The sequence below is a fragment of the Mustela erminea genome, chromosome 9, assembly GCF_009829155.1.
Source record: "Mustela erminea isolate mMusErm1 chromosome 9, mMusErm1.Pri, whole genome shotgun sequence".
NCBI lineage: Eukaryota > Metazoa > Chordata > Mammalia > Carnivora > Mustelidae > Mustela > Mustela erminea.
Genome location: NC_045622.1, coordinates 103,277,604 through 103,299,939, shown reverse-complemented (window position 1 = coordinate 103,299,939; position 22,336 = coordinate 103,277,604). Strand labels below are relative to the sequence as shown.

Here is a 22,336-nt window from a genome sequence, read left to right as displayed (position 1 = left end):
TCTGACACTGAACCTGAACTCTCTGTGTTTGCTCTTACTTCTGTGGTGGTCCTATCTGCTTTCTTTGGGGTAGAGAGATTCTATTCATGCTTCTCTGTCAAGTCTCATGTCTACCCTTCACTCTGTTTCCATAATTCTTCAACATCACTTGCCAGTTATTCTGTGTCTAACTTTTTTGTCGTTCCATGCGATCTGGTTCTTTGGAACACCCTCCAACCCCCAACTCAGTGGAATGTTTATAGCAGCAATGACCACGGTCGCCAAACTGTGGAAAGAACCAAGATGCCCTTCAACGGATGAATAGATAAGGAAGATGTGGTCCATATACACTATGGAGTATTATGCCTCCATCAGAAAGGACAAATACCCAACTTTTGCAGCAACATGGACGGGACTGGAAGAGATTCTGCTGAGTGAAATAAGTCAAGCAGAGAGAGTCAATTATCATATGGTTTCACTTATTTGTGGAGCATAACAAATAGCATGGAGGACAAGGGGAGATGGAGAGGAGAAGGGAGTTGGGGGAAACTGGAAGGGGAGGTGAACCATGAGAGACTATGGACTCTGAAAAACAATCTGAGGGTTTTGAAGGGGCGGGGGGTGGGAGGTTGGGGGATCCAGGTGGTAGGTATTGGAGAGGGCATGGATTGCATGGAGCACTGGGTGTGGTGCAAAAATAATGAATACTGTTACGCTGAAAAAATAAAAAAAATTTTAAAAAGTCATTAAATTAGTTTATGTATGTATATAAAGACCTTTGAGCAGAGTGTGACCCACAGTAAATCCTTAGCCACTGATCTCCACCGATACACACAGTAATGACACATTATAGACTATATACACGGTATTACACATGCTATTATTTTCCTATAAAAGACTGTATGAGGCAGTCACTGCTCATTCAGCAAATTTCACAACAGACACCCACACCCGTATTAAGGATGCTAAATCAGTTAGCACTTCCGACATAAAAAAGGAAGCAGCTGTGCATCTCAGAAATACTCAGCACTGCCTTTGGGGTTCAGAAAAACTGCAGGAGAGGAATGCAGAATTGACCTGAGTGAGGTGTGGAGTGGGGGCAAGTGTTTTATCTGGACTGAAGGCACTTGCCCAGAGTCTCCGGCACTCATAGGACGCACTGCAGACATTGCAGGCCTGAAGAAAGGTAGGGGCATGCCTTTCTAGGCTCTGGGGCTGATGGGTTTTTCATCTGCTGGTTCTAGGGTGACTGAGAGTGGAATGAGAGAGGATCAAGTTACTTCTCACAGCAGGAGCTAGTATTCTGGGTTGGGGGTGGGTCTAGTGCACCTTTAAGTGTATGTTGGGAGGAGTGGGTTGGAGAACATTCTTTGTTGCAGAGGATGGTGGTAAGGACAGGCTCCTAGAGGCTGAGCCTGGGTAAGGTGGTCACAATTATGTTTGATCCCTACATCCCTAGGCTCTTAGGGAAACCGAAAGCAATATTTTATATTTTTTCACTAAGTATTTCATATACTCTTGAGTCTCCTTCTTTCGTGTTCTTTATTCTCTGTCTCTGACATCATTTTTATAATTCAGCAGTCAAAAAAGGCCTGCCACGTGAAGAATTTGGTGGAGATGCTGTCAGGCGAAGGTGGGGTCCCCAGTCTTAAGCAGGCCCTGGGGTACACTGTGGTCTGACCTAGTTCTCCAACCATTCCAGGGCAGCATTCACGAGACGCCATGCCACAGACTGAAGATACCTGTGAGGAAGTCTACTGAGGAAAGGGATTTTGTAGATTTAAGTTTGATGAAGACCATTGTCCAGCTCCCTCATTGGCAGTTGGGACTCAGGAGGGAGTTGGTGATAAAACAGTAGGAAACAAAAGATGGGTGGCGGTACTCACCCCCAAGAAGATTTGGCATCAGTAGAAGGAAAGTGGGATGTTTTCTAGGTTTCTCCACAGTTGTAGCAGGAACAGCAATAACAGGAAGACACACTACTTGTCAACAACAGCCCAACACATATCGCAAATAATATGGTAATATTACAGTTCAGAGTCTTCCCCAATCTAGAGGAAATGTTCCTCATACCTTTCCAGACTTTTTTGTTGTTTTGGTTTCCTTTTTATTTGAAAATAGGGAAGTCCAGACCTAGAGGGTAAACACGTATTTATCCTTGAGGACTTTATCTTCCCTAGGCAATTACACACAGATTTCTGTGGTAGGAAAGAAGGAGGCAGTTAAGCAAATTTATAGTCAGAGTTCATTAGAAGGACCAGAGCATCAGCCCCAAATTACCAGGACCAGATATATGTTGCCACAGAATATGGAAAGACCATTAGAGACATTTGGAAGTGTTATTATAATATAGTGTTTGCTTGTGGGAAACTCAAAGTCTTATTAAATAGAGAGGAAGAACCACCAAGGATGTTTGACAAGATAGGGCCTACATCACCTAAATCCTCAATCTGAAGATAAGTCTGAGAGGTGAACGCAGAAATTTATTTGCATTAAAAAAGAAGTACACTAAAATACACCTTTATTTGGACTAAGAATTACCAGTAGTTACTTTTACAATACTTTTGGTCTCTATGGTGCAAGAAGGAAATAACTGAGTCTTTTTTTCTTTCTTTTCTAGGTTTATTAAAAAATAATTGGCGTATATCGTTGTATAAGTTTAAGGAGTACAGCATGATCATTTCATTTATATGTTGTGAAGTGATGATCAGTCAGTTAAGCTAACATCCATCTTCTTCTATAAATACAATAACAAGAAAAAGAAAAAAAGGGAAAAATTTCTCCTTGTGATAAGAATTACAGGATTTACTCTCTTAACAGCTTTCCTATACATTACATAGTCATGTTCACTATAGTCATCACATTGTACACTGCATCCCTAGTACTTATGGATCTTATAACTGGAAGTTTGCATCTTTTTACAGCTTCTGCCATTTCTGCCCACCTGACTCTTCACCTCTAGTGACCATAATTCTGATCTCTTTCTGGGAGTTTGGGATTTTTTAAAAAATAAGATTCGACATGTAAGTGATATTATACAATATTTGTCTTGCCTGACATATTTCACTTAGCATAATGTCTCCAAGGTCCCTCTCTGTTGTTACAAATGGTAGAATTTCCTTTTTTTTTTTTCATGGCTGAATAATAATCCAGTGTGTGTGTGTGTGTGTGTGTGTGTGTAATGCTGCCATGAATGTGGGGGGATAGATACCTTTTCAAATTAGTGTCTTCATTTCCTTTGCACATAGTCTCAAAAGTGTGATTGCTGGATCATATGGTCATTCTATTTTTAATTTATTTTTATTTATTTATTTATTTATTTATTTATTTATTTATTGGATAATGCTTTTTGTTTGTTTGTTTTTTGTTTTTTGGTTTTTTTTATTTATTTTCAGCATAACAGTGTCATTATTTTTTCACCACACCCAGTGCTCCATGCAATCCGTGCCCTCTATAATACCCACCACCTGGTACCCCGACCTCCCACCCCCCCGCCACTTCAAACCCCTCAGATTGTTTTTCAGAGTCCATAGTCTCTCATGATTTTTAATTTTTTGAGGACCCTCCATACTGTTTCCCACACTTACTGCTCCAATCTACATTGCCACCAACCATGTACAAGGATTTCTTTTTCTCCACATCCTCTCCCATCTTTTTGAGGATGGCTATTCTAACCAGTGTAAGGTGATATCTTGTTGTAATTTTGACTTGCATTTCCCTAAGGGCTAGTGATGTTGAGCATCTTTTCATATATCTATTGGGGTTTTATATATCTTATTTGGAGAAATTTCTTTTCAAATCCTTTGCCCATTTTTTTTTCCTATTGAGTTGTATGAATTCTTTATGTATTTTGGACATTAACCCCTTATCAGATATGTGATTTGCAAATACCTTTATCCCGTTCCATAGGTTGTTTTTCCCTTTCTTGATGGTTTCTTTTGATAAATAGAAGATTTTGGTTTAATGTAGTCCTGTTTGTTTATTGTAGAGTTTTTCTTGCTTGTGCTCTAGATGTCATATCAAAAATTCATCATCAGGACCCATGTCAAAAGCTTTACTCCTATGTTTCCTTTGTAGGAGTTTATGGTTCCTGGTCTTACACTGAGGTCTTTATCCATTTTGAGTTAGTTTTTGTGAGTGGTGTAAGATTTATGTCCAGTGTAATTCTTCAACTTGTGTTCACCTAATTTTCCCAGAACCATTTGTGGAAGAGACTGTCTTTTCTCCATGGAGTATTCTTGGCTCTCTTGTCAAATAGTAGTTGACCATGTGTGCTTGGGTTTAGTTCCGGGCTCTGAATTTCGTTGTTGGTCTGTCTGTCTGTTTTTTGGCAGCACCACACTGTTTGGATGACTAAATCCTAATAGTATAACCTGAAATCAGGAAATGTGATGCCTTCTGTTTGTTCTCCTTTTTCAGTTTTTCTTTGGCTAGTTGGAATCTTCTGTGTTTCCATATAAATGTTAGGAGTGTTTTTTTCTACTTCTATAAAAAATGCCATTAAAATCTTGATAAGCAATGCATTGAATCTATAGATGGCTTTCAGTGGTATTGACATTTTAACAGGATTAATTTTTCCAATCCGTGAACAGGGAATACTTTTCCATTTATATGTGTTTACAATTTCTTTCATTAATGTCTTGCAGTTTTCAGCATAGATCTTTTACCTTCTTAGTTAAATTTATTCATAAGTGTTTTTTTGTTTTTGGTGTTGTTATAAATGAGATCAATTTTTTCATTTCTTTTTCAAAAATTCCACAATGTCTAGAAATGCTACTGATTTTGTATATATTCATTTTGTATCCTGCAACTTCCCTGAATTCATTGATTAGATCTAATAGGTTTTTAGTTGAGTCTTTAGGATTTTTTAATTATAAAAATCATATCATCTGCAAATAAAGACAATATTACTGCTTCCTTTCCAATTCCGATACCTTTTACTTCTGTTTCTTGACTGATTGGTCCAGCTAGGACTTCTAGTACCATATTGAATGGAAGTGGTGAGAGTAGACAACCTTGTCTTGTCCCTGATCTTAGAAGAAAAGCCTTCAACCTTTCACCTTTGAGTATGATGTTAGTTGTGGGCTATTTGTATATGACCTTTATTAAGTTGAGTATGTTCTTCTATGTCTATCAGGTTAACAGTTTTATCATGAGTGGATGTTGAATTTTGTCAAATACTTTTTTCTGCATCTATTGAGATGATCATATGGTTCTTTTCTTTCATTCTATTACTGTGATGTATGATTGATTTGCATATGTTGAACAATTTTTGGTTTCAGGAGTAAATTCTGCTTGGTCACAGTGAACAATCCTTTCAATGTGTTGTTGAATTCAGTTTCCTAGTATTTTACTGAGAATTTTAGCATGCATCAGGGATATATTCCTCCAGTATCTCTGTTAGTATTTCCCTTCCTGGTTTTGGTATCAGACTAATGCTGGCTTCATAAAATGAGGTTTGAAATTTCCCCCTTTTTAAAAAATTTTATTTTATTTTTTATAAACATATAATGTATTTTTATCCCCAGGGGTACAGGTCTGTGAATCGCCAGGTTTACACACTTCACAGCACTCACCATAGCACATACCCTCCCCAATGTCCATAACCCCACCCCCTCTCCTGACCCCCTGACCCCCAGCAATCCTCAGTTTGTTTTGTGAGATTAAGAGTCACTTATGGTTTGTCTCCCTCTCAATCCCATCTTGTTTCATTTATTCTTTTCCTACCTCCCAAAACCCCCATGTTGCATCTCCACTTCCTCATATCAGGGAGAGCATATGAGAGTTGTCTTTCTCTGATTGACTTATTTCACTAAGCATAATACCCTCTAGTTCCATCCATGTCATCGCAAATGGCAAGATTTTCATTTCTTTTGATGGCTGCATAGTATTCCGTTGTGTATATATACCACATCTTCTTTATCCATCCATCTGTTGATGGACATCTAGGTTCTTTCCATAGTTTGGCTATAGCGGACATTGCTGCTATAAACATTCAGGTGCATGTGCCCCTTCGGATCACTACATTTGTATCTTTAGGGTGAATACCCAGTAGTGCAATTGCTGGGTCATAGGGTAGCTCTAGTTTCAACTTTTTGAGGAACCTCCATACTGTTTTCCAGAGTGGTTGCACCAGCTTGCATTCCCACCAGTAGTGTAGGAGGGTTCCCCTTTCTCCACATCCTCACCAGCATCTGTCATTTCCTGACTTGTTAATTTTAGCCATTCTGACTGGTGTGAGGTGGTATCTCATTGCGGTTTTGATTTGTATTTCCCTGATGCTGAGTGATGTGGAGCATTTTTTCATGTGTCTGTTGGCCATCTGGATGTCTTCTTTGCAGAAATGTCTGTTCATGTCTTCTGCCCATTTCTTGATTGGATTATTTGTTCTTTGGGTGTTGAGTTTGCTAAGCTCTTTATAGATTTGGGACACTGGCCTCTTCTATCGTTTTGAGTTTTCTGTCATTTATTTCTGCTCTAATCTTTATTATTTCCTTTCTTCTGCAAACTTGGGACTCAGTTTATTCTTCCTTTTCTTGTCCTTAAGGGGTAGAGTTAGCTTGTTTATTTGTGATCTTTCTTGCTTCTTAATGTAGGTATTTATTGCTGTGAAATTCCTTCAGAGTTGCTTTTGTTGCATCCCACAAGTTCTGGTAAGCTGTATTCCCGCTTTTGTCTCAGGAAATTTTAAAATCTCTCCTTTAATTTCTTTTTTTGACCCATTGGTTGTTCTGTCATTAACAGGACCTCATCCTAAATTACATTTCTTTTTGTAGCTTCTTTTTTGCTGCCATGGCAACCACACAAGGACTAGAAGGGACCACAGGGGCTGGCCCTGATGTGCACCAGCCAGAGAAGTCTGAGGTTCTATACCCACATCAGTGGAAATGGATGCCAGAGAAGTTCTTGAAGGGGGAACCTAAAGTTCTCGGGGTAAGTCAGTTGCAGATCCAGAAGTAGACCAGTTGTATTGTAAACTCACAGCTGATCAGTTTTAATGACAAATACTTTGTCCCATTAACCTTATAATACATCAGCCTGCCCAAGGGTCATTTGTATCTGATGCTCAGGCCCTATTAGTCAAAATGGTACAATATTCTATTACATCATGCTTCTAATCTCCTTGTATTTAAAACATAGTGACTTCAGATCTATTCTAAGTTTGTGGGTCATCCATGATAACTTTAACTTCAGCAGGGAATAGCAGCAAAAGAAAAGGCCACGTGTACACTAGCTGGTGTCCATCCAACAGATTTTTCTGAAAGCTAATTACCCCACATTGTTACTGTCTCTGGGAAATTTTCTCAGACTGCTCCTCAGAGGATGAAAATTCTTTTATTCTCTGTGCATTTCTGTTCAGAGTCTCAGGTGAGTGTGCCTACAAGAAATGGACAGTTTAAAGAAAGACAGATTAGTGCAGGTGGAAGGGGAGTGAATACAGAGGTTGATCTCTAGCCTAAGCTTTAAACCCATGGGACCAAATCATTATGAGACTTTGTATCCTTTTTATGCCATGGGATAACTGTAATCTAATGCCTCTATTTTTAGATCCTAGATACCAAGAAAAGCTCATATTGCTCTTTTCTTTTGCTTCACCTATACACATGCTCCTTCCTTCACATTATTTTTCCTTGCTTCCTAATTTCTGAGTCACACCCATCTGAGCAAAAGAGAGCAAGCGCTGCAGTAGGAGTAACACCACAGGGGTCAGTAAAGCACTTCTGGGGAGGTCCTGGTTCATTCTTTTTACCTTGAAAATGACTGGGACATTTGGGATGGATATCCCAAGAGACAGTTTTAGTAAGCTAATATACCCATAGTTCTTTATATGAAAGAAAAACAACAGGAGACTATCAAGACCGTCTATCATATTAGAAGATGGAGAAGAGGAGGAACTTGGTGGTTGGAAAGGGGGTGGCAGATAATCAGTCTTTACTTTCTTCATCATTTCTAGGTTGTGCAGATCCTGATTGCCCTGATGAACCTCAGCCTGGGAATAATAAACATTAATGTCATGTTTCCATTCAATGAGTATCATTATTTGTTAGAGCATGAGGTGTACAAAATTGTGGGGTCGCTGATGGTGAGTAGAATACCTTCTGTTATCGTTGGAGACAACATAACTTCGTCGTTAATGTCTTGAGCTTTAGAATCATATCTAGCCCTCTTTTGTAGTTCTATAACTTTGAGAAAGGTATCTAATCTCCTTTTGACTCCATTTTCTCACATTTAAAATAGGAATAATAATAAAAGACTCATAGAAAGCTGGGAGATTAAATATTTAGTATGGTATATTACAGCAGCATATAGCAAAAACCCAAACAGAATGTATTAAACATTGAAAGCATTGATTTTTTTCACAACTAGAAACCCAGTGGCTAGTCATTACCAGGGTTGGTTAGTTCAGGAGTGCAAGAACTTCACTGAAGATGGCTGGCATATCGTATCAGACTAGATACATCTCATTGTTCATAAATGTTTTGTGTGCATAAATCCTTTATAGTCCCAAACCAACTCTGGGCAAAGGTAATGGATTTGCCATTGTTGGCTTGGACTAATTGAAATTCATTTCTCAGTTAGCCTGGGAAGGGCTCACTGACCTCATGAACAAAATGAGGATTTCATTAACAAGAAAGAAGAGACATGGCTGTTATGCAGGCAATTTATAATCAGCTATCAAATCTTAACAAATGGAGCTGCTATTAGATAAACTTTATTTCAAAAATTTAACAATAACTATAAGATTAAGTGAAAATCTAAGAAAGTTTTAAATTTTTTTCCCTTAACATAAAATTCAAGGGAGTTTCTCTGCAAATTAAGAATGTAAACAGAACGCAAAGTATCAAGTGATAAGAGGAAAATAAGTTTATGTTAGAACCAGAAAACCCTACTCAAGAATTGTAAGGTTTCCATTCATCTACAACGTTGAGAATGAGAGAGTTTAGAGCTTTATTACAGAGTTGGCTTTTTGTTCCCCTTTGCCTGTTTACAGAAGTGAAGATTTAAAGAACAGCATACACTGTGTTATTCCTGGGCATTTGTACCATGCTTTACACGTCTGATGATACTAATGTCAATAACGGCTTTTATTCAACACTTACCATAGTCTGGGCACTATTTTAAGTGATTTATGTATTTAGTTCCATTTGTGCAACCATCACAGACTTCTGAGAAAGGATTTACCATTGTCCTCATTTTGTGGATGAAGAAACTGGGACTTGGAGAAATTAAGTGATTTGCTCAAGATCATGCTTTTATTTGGTACAGGAATCAGGGTTCAAACAGGGTCGTTCTGATTTCAGTCTTGCAGACATCAGCCACTCACACATTCTGCTTCCCCTTCACTCCCCCCTCCTTTTTTAAAATAATATTTTATTTACTTATTTGATACAGAGAGAGATCTCAAGTAGGCAGAGAAGCAGGCGGGGGTGGGGGTGGGGGAGAAGCAGGCAAAGAGACTGAAGCAGGGCTTGGTCCCAGGACCCTGAGATCATGACCTGAGTCAAAGGCAGAGGCTTAACCCACTGAGCCACCCTGGCACCCCTAATTTTTTTTTCAACACTACTTTGGAAACCAGTTCTCATAATTTATGTCCTCTGCACAGGTTCCATAGATTTCCAGGAACTGCAGGAGCTATGTTTGTCAACTGAACTATCACTCAAACCATCATAGGAATCCCACTAGATCAGTCTTTATTTAATTGGTGGAATATTTTTGCTGCGACCTTCCATTATTCTTTCAACCTCATTTTCCCTTTACTCTCTTATACAGTACAACAACCAATACCAAGAACGAATCACAAATATCTCTTATCTTTGACAATTTAGTTTCCAGTACAGCTGTATGTCTTTTTTCAGAATGCTATAAAATTATTCACTCATGAGTCTATCTGTGCAAGTTTTCTTCTGTGGACTATTCGAACACTGTAAAGTTTTACTCATATACACTGTTCAGAGTCCTTGTTAAGTTTTTTTCTCTTGGAAGCTTAATATATTTTTTACTGTGATATTAAATCCTGTGTTTTAAACACAGAAATACAAGGGCACCTGGGGGGCTTAGTCATTTAGGCATCTGACTCCTGATTTCAGCTCAGGTCATGATCTCATAGTCATGAGACTGAGCCCTACATCAGGCTCTGCCTTCAGTGAGGAGACCACTTGAGATTCTCTCTCTCCCTGTCCCTCTGCCCCTTCCCCCACTCATACGCTTTCTCCCTCTTTCTCTCTCAAATAGTTAAATCTTCACACACACACACACACACACACAAATACGCATGTATTTATATGTAATTTCTGTATATAATGTTCTTCCCATGTACCTTACTAATTTTTCTTAAAGTTTATAGTAGCCTTTAGTTGATATTCTTGGAGATCCTCAGCATAATGCATTCACATTTAAATAACAGTAAATGTAAACATTTTCCTCAAATATTTTTCTTACATAGTAATTTTGGTTAATATACTAAGAAGAGTAATATCTGTTCATCTACACTTTTATCTTGATTTTGACTTTAATAGAGATGGCCCTAGTGTTTCCTCATTAAATACGATAAAGACTTCCAGACCAAGACAAATGTTCCATTACGTATGGAAGATGAAACTCTTTGCATCTTATAAAGAATGTTTAAGTCATAATAGTGTTGAATTCTATTAAATGTCTTAACATTGTAAACATGAGTAATAATTTGATGTGAATTTTCTCCTTAAATTTGTATTTATAAATTATAATACTATTCAATATTTTAAAAACCTGGACATTTAAAGGAATATCCCACATAGTCATGATTCATTTCATATAATATAATGGATGATTCTTGCTGCTATTTTTTTCTGGAGGTGACTTAATTAACATTTACCATCTCCATGTCTTTGAATTTATAAACATTTTGAAGAAATTTACCAAGCTTTTCATTAGATCAGTCTTTGTTTGCTATTAAGATACGATTTTTGAAACTCCTGAAATCAAATTGGAAAGCAAACCCAGAAATTCAAACAGTCAAATAGTTCAAGGCAGGGGCAGGGGGGAATCCAATCAACTTGATTCTAGCTGTTTTAGATAAATGGAAAATAATCACCCAACTGATAGAACCAAATGGAATAGTATATTATTAAAAACTTTTTAAAATAATCACCATCTAATATGGAATTTTAAAACTTTCATTGCTACTATTTTGTTTATAGCTTTTAATAGTCATTTTAAATAAAAACGATCTTTACTTTCTTTTCTTTTCTAAAATCTTATTAAATTTTGGTACCATATTAGGGTTCCTTTATATCAGGAATTTAGGAGCTTTCTTGGTATTTCAAGGACCTCAAACGTTTAAATACCATTGCAATTAGACATTTTTTTGAGAGGCTTGAAAAATTCTCCTGTGAATCCATGTGGTAGAGTTTCTCTGTTGTTTCCGGGAGAAGAGGAGAGTTTTTTACAATCTTTTGTGTTTCTCCCAATATAATTGATCTTTTTAACAAATTTATCAGTTAGGGGTAAGTTTTAGTATGTTTTCACTTTAAATATTTGTTTAAAGTTTTTCTACCCACACTTTTTTTCTCTTGTTACTAGTTTATTGTTTCGGGGTCCTTGTCAATTGTAGCAGGGACTAAAACTACAAAAGGCCTGGTGAGTACTATTTCCTTTTTTTTTTTCTTTTAATCTGTTTGCTTATTTTTGTCCCAGAAGAAGAAGGACTAATCAAGTATTTGTTCTGCCAGAGTACAAGACGGGTTTTGTTTTTTAAAAATCCGGAGAGATTGTTTTACATAGTTGCATTGGTGTTTCAGAAATTGTAATAAAAAAATGACTGCTCATAAAATTACTGATATGACTATGAAAAGTTTGGGAAGGCAGTGTTGAGAGAATCTTTATGAAAATACAGAGCATTCCTGAAAAGGAATCTCTAATGGGACTGGCCAAACAGATGTTGCAGCTTGAGATTGAATCCAAAACAATGACACCAAGTGTCTGCGTGGCATAATCTCTGTTGATTTATTAATTAAAATGTGTATTCCGACTGCTTATGGAAAGGATTTTCATTTGGTTTGCCATGAAAGAAATTCACAATAAGGCTATTAAGTAAGGAAAAGCAAATTTACAACACAGCTCTCATGCCAATAGGTCTTTCACAAAGCCAAGAAAAGTTAAAAGCCCAGATCTCAACATATGTTTTTGCTCACTAAAGGCCATAGTTGCGTTTTCTTAGCTCAAAGGATAAAGATCAGATTATGGAGCATGATCTTTATGGCTTTTCCAAATCTGACCTGGGTGTCTCCATAGTATCTGGTCCAGCTATGACCATTAAAATCCCCCTTGTGCTACAGCCACACTCAACCTCTCATGCTTTCTTGGAGAATTTTCATTCTTATAATAAGCTTCCACAGGAGGAGAATGCAGGAAAGGAATACAGAGCAGAGGGAGGTCATACGCAAAAAGCGCAAAAAGTGTGGAGGCCACATTTGGGAAATAATGCGCAGCCAGGCACCCAGCACAGAGCAGGGCAGGAGATGGGCACGGGCAGAACTGTCTAGTTAACATGGAAAAAAGAGTTTATCTCATGTGCGTGGTGGTTGTCTGAAGGGCTTGAAAACCACAGGATCGTGTTTGTACGTGGGCAGCTGTGAGGGGAGAGACCAGTGAGGAAACAGCACGGTAGTCAAGATGGGTCAGCTGGACTGTGGGGACAGAAGTGAGGGGTGTGGAGTGCCTGTTGGTGACACCCCTGGGGATACCACCAGATTGCTGGATTGATTTTCCTTCCGTCCTAGATCAGAAGTAGCCTGGGGTTAAACATCTCCAGCTCTGTCTTGGCTGCATTTGGGACCTATTTCACTGCAAGCCACTTGAATAGTTTCCGATACAATCTCTTTCACTGCGGCACTTATGAGAAGACGGAGAACTGCTTCCTGTCCCTGTATATTTTCATGGTGAGTGCTTCCTCTTTTCCTGGGGTTCTGTGATGGAAGCAAGTTACAGGAGCTCCGGCTCTGGCAAAAGCAACACGCAGTAGTAGTTCCTGACTGATGAATGAATCACTTTGGGAAATTGAAAATGATTGAAGAAGAGGAAAATCTTGTATTTGGAGCCGTGCCCATGTCTCATCTCTCTCTTTGTTCCTCCATAGGTGATGAGGGAGAGTGGGAAGGAAGCTCATACTTATGGAACACCTACTCTCACTAGTTAGTACACTAAACACATGGCATATTTTTTTCTGTTTAATTTCAAAACAGCAATTCTGTTGTCCAGTCTAAAAAGGGAGCCCAGATGTCAATCCCTCTGTGTCCCCGGAGCTCCCTGGTGGAGTTTCCTGGTTCTCTAATAATAAAATAAAATTGTCTTGAACATCATCCAACAAGTGGCAAATCACCCATTACCCTCCTCCTCCACCCGCAACATCTCTGAATGTTTTTGCAAGATTAAGCACTTTGGGCCTCAACATCCAGCTCCTGGCAAACTCCCAATTTCCATTCTGTATATCACTACTTCTCTGTGCCACTTGCCCTCATTTAGATGTTATCCTAATGTCTTTAGTTCTCCAAATTGCTACTAACACAAGATATTGTAGGCTGTGAAGCTGTGGGCCTCTGGGTAAGTGCAGGGAGGGAGCGCTCTTGAGGTACAGCCCTGGACAAAATGCAACTGAAACTTTACTCCTAAGAAATCTAAAAAAAAAAAAAAAAAAAAAAAAAAGTCTATTAGCCATTCTCAGCACCACAAAGTTTCCTGTTGTCTCCCCTCCATGCACGCTTCCTTCTGGCCTTTCTCTGTGCTGCTTGCTTAGTCCTCTGTCTCACTGTCTCTTGTCTACGCCCAAACATGGAAACTTAACATTCTTCCAGACTCATTATGGTTTGGAAACTTAACATTCTTCCAGACTCATTATGGTTTTTCTTCATTCCCAGCTAATCCTTGATCAGTCCTGAGTGCTGCATCATCACGCCAATACAACCCCTTGACTGTCTCTGCTAAACTAATGCATACTTCCCTTGAGGTTTCTAACGTGGCTTATAGTAGGCAAAGCCTATTTCTTGCCTGTTACTCAAAATAATAGAGTTTCTTCAGACAACTTTCAATTTTGCCCCAAGATCATGCAGTTGGGAATTGGCAGAAGCAAGATGAGATTCTGTGCTTTCCTGCCTCCAATGTCCCTATCCATTTCTGTATTTTATATTGTTCTGTGTTGTTATCCTGAAGAAGAAGCCTCCTTTCAGTTTCCGCAGTTCTGTCCATTTGCAGTCTGTCAGGGTACAGTGCTAAGGACAAAATGTGGAACAGACCGGCTTCATGGGGCTGGCTGCCTGGGCATGGGAACTGCGCAGACACACAGGCTTACCAGTTAAAAGAGACCTACACCTGCTTTACTATTCTGCTGTTGCTGTCTTGAAGTCCTTAATGATTTTTTTTAACAAGAGGCCTTCTAAATAAGGTAGCCAGTACCATGTTCAATCTCAATCACATTCTCCCAGAGGTAGTCACAGATGCCTATTGTGAACATTTTTCCTGCCTGTCCTTGGTGGGTAAATCCATAAGGGTTACTTGGGATCTGAACTCTCGGGTCTCTTCCTACGTTGGCACCTGCACAGTCAGTCCACAGGTCTGTGAGCCCACACTATACTCCTGGTACTAGCATTGACACTCCAGGAGACTTAAGGAGACCAGGCCTCTACCTTTAGGAGTTCCTTGTAGGAAAGTTAAGAAATATTGGAAAGCAGCTAGCAGTTGATGAAGACCTAAGATCTTACTTTTGAGTACGATTATAAGAAGAGGCTAGAAAAGGTGAGCTCTTTGCAGGAAAGAGGACGGCACATACTACTTGGAATTATTAGGCAGAACAGTATGAAATTGACAATGACCAACTCTGCTTCGTCTAGAAAGACAATGGTTTTATATGGCTTAAACTCAGATTTTTGCTCAAACTACTTTTTGCTGGAAATCCAGCCTGACTACTGTTTTTTGTAAATTAAGCTTTATTGGAACATAACCATACATTTGTTTAGATATTGTCTGTGGCTGCTTTGGTACTCTAAGAGCCTGAGTATTTATGACAGAGAACCTACAGCCTATAAAACTTAAAATATGTGCTAGCTGGCCTCTTACAGAAAAAGGTTTTCCAATTCCTGGGCTACCCCACCAGATGGTAAGATCCTTGAGGTTAGGGAAATCGTCTGTTCTATTTGCTGCTCTGTCTTCTGTGCCTACAACAATTCCTGAAACATAGAGGCTACCGTATGTTGAAGAGATGAGTAAATAGATTTTTAAAAATGACGAATGCCAATATTCTCAAGGCCCAGTTGAGTCTGTGTCACTTGTGTCCTGGGCTCTGATCTGTTGACACTTCCACAAGGTTAGGGATAGATACTATGCCCGTCCATGGAGAGAGAAAGAGAGAATATTTAGACCAAAGAATCCCAGGCCTCCAATTCAGATTTTTAGGAGTATGAGTACTGCCCAGTGTTTCTCAAATCTGACCATATGTTTTGGTTAAAGATGAAACCTAAAGCCAGTTCTCTGGGGAGATGGCTTAAAGACTGATTAACTTTGTTTTTATTGTTACTTCAGCTTCTTACTGCTGCTGTAACAAAACTATTGCCAATTTAGTGACTCGAGACAACATAATTTTATTATCTTACAATTCTGGAGGTCAGAAATTTCAAATGGTTGTCATTGCGTTAAAATCAAAGTGTTGGCAGAGCTACATTCTTTCCTGGAGGCTGTAAGGGAGAATCCGTTTCCTTGCCTTTGCCGGCTTCCAGAGGCTGTCCTCAGTCCTTGGCTTGTGGTCCCATCCTCTGTCTTCAAAGCAAGCAGGGCAACATCTTCAAATCTCTCTTGGACTTTGACTCTCCTGCCTCCCGCTTCTACTTAGAAGGATTCTTTCATTATTTTGGGCCCACCCAGGTAATCCAGAATAATCTTTTTTATCTCAAGGTCAGTTAATAAACAACCTTAATTTAATCTGCAAATTTAATTCTCCCTTGCTACGTAACTTGACATATCCCTAGGTTCCAGAGGTTAAGATGCGGACCTCTTTGGTCTTTTAATATTCTGCCCACAATTATTACTCTGCGTGTAACTACCAAGATAGGAGATGATATTATTGTGTCAACTATATGGAATGTCTGGTGTTTGAAAAACCTAAGCTATCTTTATGATCCCTTACCCCTCTTTAAAGAGTTTTCACATTCTGTATCTACAATAGCACTGGAAGGTAGAGGGTGGGGGAAAGTTGTTATTTCATTAATGAAAAAAATGAGAGGATAAGTGGCATTCAACAGGCCCACACTGGTCAAGGGCGTATGACTGCCATGAGGAACCAACCAGTTTTTCTGACAGCAGGCCAGTGCTTCTGGTTTAGCCTTGTAACCCGATGGTCTGTATTTTTCATCTTGTCATCTCCATTTCTCACATTTCCTGGCTATAAATTCGTTTCTAGGGTTTGGATGCTATGGTGATCCTGTTAAGTATGCTAGAGTTCTGCGTTTCTGTGTCCCTCTCTGCCTTCGGATGCAAAGTAACCTGCTGCCATCCTGAGGGGGTGAGTGTTGGGCTTGCCTCAAAGTCAAGTGTGCTAGTTTTCTGTGGCCATGGAGTACATTCCAGAAAATTAGAGGTTTCAACAACACACATTCGTCACTTCTCAGCTTCCGTGGGTGAAGAGTCTGGGCACACCTCAGCTGGCTCCTCTGCTCAGGGTCTGTTATCGAGAAGCTGGCTGGGGCTGCGGTCGCCGCTGAGGCCTCTACTCCCCTTCCATGCTCGTGTGGCGGAGCTGATTTCCTTTCAGCTGTGCAACTCATGACAACTGACTTCTACTTTTGAGGCCAGCAAGAGAGTGAAAACCTCTGATGATCTAAGTTTCTTTTAAACAGCTCATAGGATTAGGTCTAATCTACCCAGAATAATGTCCTTTTTAAACTGAGGTATACAGCTGAGTGATTTGACAGTTCTTTTCAGTACCCAGTGCTCACTGTGATGTCACCTGTCACCAGGCAAGGTTGTTACAATACAATGAATATGTTCCCCACGCTGTACTTTTCATTTTCATGATGGATTCACTTTATAATTAGACATCTGTACCTCTTAATCCCCTTCATCTATTTTGCCCACCCCCCCACCTACCTTCACTCTGGCAACCACCAGTTTGTTCTCTGTATTCAAGAATCTGTTTTGTTTGTTTTGTTTTTTAGATTTCACATGTAAGGGAGATGATATGGTATTTTTCTGTTTCTGCCTTATTTTACTTGGCATAATACCTTCTTTTTTTTTTTTAAAGATTTTATTTATTTATCAGGGAGAGAGAGGGGGAGAGAGCGAGCATAGGCAGACAGAATGGCAGGCAGAGGCAGAGGGAGAAGCAGGCTCCCTGCTGAGCAAGGAGCCCGATGTGGGACTCGATCCCAGGACGCTGGGAACATGACCTGAGCCAAGGCAGCTGCTTAACCAACTGAGCCACCCAGGCGTCCCGGCATAATACCTTCTAAGTCCATCCATATTGTCACAAATAATAGGAACTCATTCTTTTTTTTTTTTTTTTAAAGATTTTATTTATTTAACAGACAGGGATCACAAGTAAGCAGAGAGGCAGGCAGAGAGAGAGAGGAGGAAGCAGGCTCCCCGCCGAGCAGAGAGCCCGGTACGGGGCTCAATCCCAGGATCCTGGGATCATGACCTGAGGCAAAGACAGAGGCTTTAACCCACTGAGCCACCCAGGCACCCCAAGAACTCATTCTTTTTTATGGCTGAGTTGTATATATCCATCTTGTTCACCCATTCATTTATTGATGGATTTTACAGTTACTTCCGTATCTTGGCTATTGTAAATAATGCTGCAATAAACATGGGGGAACATATATCTTTTCAAATTAGTGTTTTCATATTCTTTGGGCAAATACCAGGCGTGGAATTACTGGATCATGTGGTATTTCTATTTTTAATTTTTTGAGGAACCTCTATACTGTTTTCGGTAGTGACTTCACCAATCTGCATTCCCATCAATAATGCAACAGGCTCCACATTCTTGCCAACACTTGCCTCCTGTCTTTTTGGATAGTCTCCATTCTGACATGTTTGTGAAGTGGTACCTCGCTGTGGTTTTGATTTACATTTACCTGATCACGAATGACATTAAGCACTTTTTCCTATTGGTCATCTGTATGTCTTCTTTGGAAAAATGTTTACAAAGTAATGTCTTTTTTGATAAACTCAAAGTCAACTGCTCAATTACCTACTCATAGGAGTGATATCCCATCAGATACACAGATCCCACTCATTTTCAAGCAGTGGGTATCACATAGGGGCATGGGTCACTGGGTGTCTTTTTAGCATCTTGCCTCCCACAATGAATAAAGACAAATTAATTTTCTCCATCCTTACTCCCCCTTAGGGCCTCCTCTCTTAGTCCAGATCAGAAAATACTTCACAATGGAGAGGTCCCCAGAGAGGGCCAGATTTTGCTTCATTATCCTATCACAGCAACCTTCCCTGGGTTACTAAAGAAAGTCAGTGTTTCCAACTTCTTTACCAATGCCTGCATACCTGCCTATCTCTTACACAGAGACCTGCAGCAGATCCTCCTGGCCACTGAAAGAGCATCACATAGAGACAATTGGTAAATGGGAAGAGAGAAGAGACCAAGAGGCATTGGGAAGAATAGGACAAGGATATCTTCCAAGAACTGAGTTAAAATGCCAAGAGTTGCTCATAGTTTTATTACCCAAAGGCAAATCCTAAAACAGTAATAGTTTGATGAGATTATTTTTCTCTTGCTTTTCTCTACCATTTTGTGCCTCTTTACTCTCTTTTGGGGCTGCCGTGGTACACTGCATCTCCTGCCCCACAGAAGAGAGCTGGACTAACTCTATCTGTGGACTTCTGTGTTATAAGACCCTAGAAGTTAAAGTTTTCAGCAACTCCTGATGACTTTGTAATTTCATTAAATGAAACTTTTTTATTTTCATTGACCAAATCATCTGCACAAGGGAGCAAATTCTTTAGTAACCTTCCTATCGTAATGTCTAAGCCTGTGTTCCCTTCCGCTCCTGGAGTTACAGAGCTGGGAAAAGCTTCTCCCACAAATCTCTTGGGGCAAATCCAGAAGAGCAGTGTCTTTGAAACATTTGGCCAAAGTTTTATCTCTTCCTGTTTCTATACTCCCCCAGCCCTCACACACATACATACTCCATTTCACACTTGAGTTTGTGGAAGAAAGACCAGAATTTTCCTTAGTTTGCTGATGGTTCCTGCCTTTCTGGGTCTCTGTGGTTTTTGAAATGATTGAGTCATGGCCAGCAAATCATGATTTGGATATCTTGTTGCCATCAGCATAAAGAACTGGATTTGGAAGAAGAGCTCTAAATTTTCCATAACACTTTGATCAGCAACTTGCTGTGCACACTCATCCATGTGTAAGATCAGTCCACTTACAGAGTCACAAAAACAGACACGAGCTATCACTGCATGTTTTTCCAAGATCCAGTCTGAGCTCCAGAATGCCAGAGAAACCCCACTAAGTTAATATGGAAACCAAATTCCAAGAAGAAAGAGTAGACTCTGATAGTGACGCATTGTGTGGACAGGAAGGAAAAGCACTGTGGTTTTTTTTTTTTTTTGGTTGACTCACCTATGGCACTCTGATTGACTTCACAGGTTATGTTGATTATGCCATCAAATCCTCACATGGCAGAAACTGCATTTCCTGAACCATTTTCAGGAGGTTTGATGCCACCAACAGACCAACAGCAAAATGTTCCAGAAAATGCATCCTGACAGTTGTGCAAGAACCCCATTTGGGAAAGTACCAGAATCCAACTCTGGTATATACATGATTCAAAGTGATGTTCTCATTTTTCCCTAAGAACTCGACCGCTCATTTTACTGGCTCTTTATCAACAATAGCAGAAATTAAATAAATAAATCATGCATTTAATGAGTTAATGGTGCTTGAAAGTTTTTATCCATTGGGTCGTCTGGGTGGTTCGGTCGGTTAAGTGCAGACTTGATTTCAGCTCAGGTCATGATCTCAAGGTCATAAGATCAAGTCATGACAGTCTCCTTACTGAACCTGGAGCCTGCTTGAGACTTTCTCTTTCCTTCTCTCTCTGCCCTTTCCCTCTTGTGCTCTTTCTTTCTTAAGAAAAAATTTTTTAACCATCTTCAGAACTTTATATAAGGACATTAAGTTGGTAAATTAAATTCAGCAGAAGAAGGTCAAAAAGACATTGCTGAAATGAGGGCTCCTAAAGACTATATTTTTCTGCTTCCCTGGCCGGTACTCCTCGTATTTGTTTGACTTTCCTCTCCTGCCTTTGGGAATGCAAGGTGTTTTTACCTTCAGAACATTGAGATGCACAGCTTTCCCCTCTCCTTCCTTTTCCTGTTTTTCTTCTACCATAGAAATACCTTCTAATAGTATATTCAGTCCTTGTGTCTATACAAGGACTCTTTCTCTCTCCTGCCCTCCTTTTTCTCTCTCCCCCACTCTTTTTCCTTCTCTTCCCCCCATTCTCTCTCTTCTAAGGGCAGGATTATATCTTAATCAAATATCTATCCAGTGTGATACTATGTGTATAGATATGAGATTGTGCAGTATATGGTATTTTCTGAATGCTCATTAAATACACTTGATTTATTACAGAGCAAAAATAAATTAAATTAAATTAGAAACACTACGTTCATGCACTGCCTACTTCCGAGACAGATGAAACTTAGAAGAAACTAAATGATGACATCAGGAAATATAGTGTGGTGGTAAACAATGGGGGCTTGTAAATCAGACAACCCTGGGTTTTCATCTCAAAAATTCCATCTCTCCCATGAAATGTCTCTGTGTATCCTATTTCTCTTCAGTAAAATAGTAATAATATCACATGGCTCGTAGACTTGTGATAAAATAGGTAAAGCAACTACTACTTTGGTTGGCACAGCCTGAACCATAGAAGTTTTAATACACACACACGTGAATACGTATGTGCATGTATAAGTATTTGTATATATATCCATTCATTGTTGTTTTATTAAGCACATATTTATAAAGTGTCTGTTTTGGGCAGGCATCCAGAGAGTGAACTGCTTCCTCTCATGTAGGTTAAACTGACAGGGCAGGGCATAGTTGAACATGTAAATAATCAGTCAAAATATTTTCATGTGTTGTTAGGAGCTATGATGATGAAGCAAGTTAGTGGGCCAACCATGAGGCAGACATTAGAAACGGTAACCAGGAAAGTTCTTTCTGAGGAACTAACATTTTCATGATAGAAATACTATCATTGCATTTTTTAAAATTATGTTCAATTACCCAAGATATAGTACATCATTAGGTTTTGATGTAGTGTCCAACAATTCATTAGTTACATGTAACACCCAGTGCTCATCACATGCGCCCTCCTTAATACCCATCACCTGATTACCTCATCCCTCCACCCCCCTTCCCTCTGTAACCCTCAGTTTTGTTCCTGGAGTCCAGAGTGGTTTGTCTCCCTCTCTGATTTCTTCCCATTCAGTTTTCCCTCCCTTCCCCTGCGGTCCTCTGTGCGATTCCTTATGTTGATGGACATTTTCTTTCCCCTTTAACTTTTAATTTTTAAATTTTTTCCAGCTTTATTGAGGTGTAATGGGCAAAAAATAATTACATGTATTTAACATGTACAATGTGATATTTTGATATATGGGTATATATTGTGGAATGATTATCACATACCCATCACTTCACAAATTTATCTTCGATTTCTTTCTTTTTTCTTCAGATCAACTCTCTTAGCAAATTTCAAGTGTACATTTTATTAACAGTAGTCAGCATGCTGTACATTAGATCACCAGAGCTTAACTCATTCTGCTTAACTGAAACTTTGTCCTGTGACCACCATCTCCTCATTTCCCTCACTCCCCAGCTTCTGACAACTCTCTTTTTACTTTCTGCTTTTATGAGCTTGAATTTTTTAATTCCACATGTAAGTGAAACATATGACATTTGTCTTTCTCTGTCTGACTTACTTCATTTTACATAACATCCTTCAGGCTCAACCTGTTGTCATTAATGGCAGGATTTCCTTCTAACTCTGAAATTCCTTATGTACACACACACACACACACACACACACACATTTTTTAATCCATTCATCCACTGGTGGACACAACCAGTTTCCATACCTTGGCTATTATGAATAATGTTGCAGTGGACATAGGAGTATAGATACCTCTTTCAGATTGTGATTTCATTTTCTTTGTCTATATACCCAGAAGCAAGATTGCTAGATCATACAGTAGTTAATTTTTATTTTTTTGAGGAACCATCATACTCTTCCATAATGGTGTACTAATTCACGTTCCAAGCAACAGTGCATGACGATGGTTCACTTTTATTCACATC

At 39.3% G+C, this 22,336-nt stretch overlaps 1 protein-coding gene across 2 annotated transcripts; it reads left to right on the top strand.

The window, feature by feature from the left end:
• The first annotated feature begins 978 nt into the window (after positions 1-978).
• On the top strand, positions 979-19,885 carry LOC116599428 (membrane-spanning 4-domains subfamily A member 4A-like). Of its 2 annotated transcripts, XM_032359259.1 has the most exons (7): positions 979-1,165; positions 6,756-6,912; positions 7,934-8,062; positions 11,542-11,598; positions 12,741-12,899; positions 16,406-16,507; positions 19,618-19,885. In XM_032359259.1, the coding sequence occupies exons 2-7, from the start codon at positions 6,772-6,774 to the stop codon at positions 19,735-19,737; spliced, it is 708 nt and encodes a 235-aa protein (XP_032215150.1). In that variant the 5' UTR covers positions 979-1,165; positions 6,756-6,771; the 3' UTR covers positions 19,738-19,885. The 2 variants fall into 2 exon arrangements, with proteins under 2 accessions (XP_032215150.1, XP_032215152.1); XM_032359261.1 differs by lacking the exon at positions 16,406-16,507.
• The last annotated feature ends 2,451 nt before the right edge of the window (positions 19,886-22,336 follow it).

What these genes read in the sequence shown, in the direction of transcription:
- LOC116599428 (XM_032359259.1), top strand. Translation starts at nt 6,772, where the DNA reads ATGGCAACCACACAAGGACTAGAAGGGACCACAGGGGCTGGCCCTGAT. An exon ending in GGGAACCTAAAGTTCTCGGG is followed by an intron (nt 6,913 to 7,933) that starts GTAAGTCAGTTG and finishes CATCATTTCTAG; the next exon opens with GTTGTGCAGATCCTGATTGC. An exon ending in CTAAAACTACAAAAGGCCTG is followed by an intron (nt 11,599 to 12,740) that starts GTGAGTACTATT and finishes CTTCCGTCCTAG; the next exon opens with ATCAGAAGTAGCCTGGGGTT.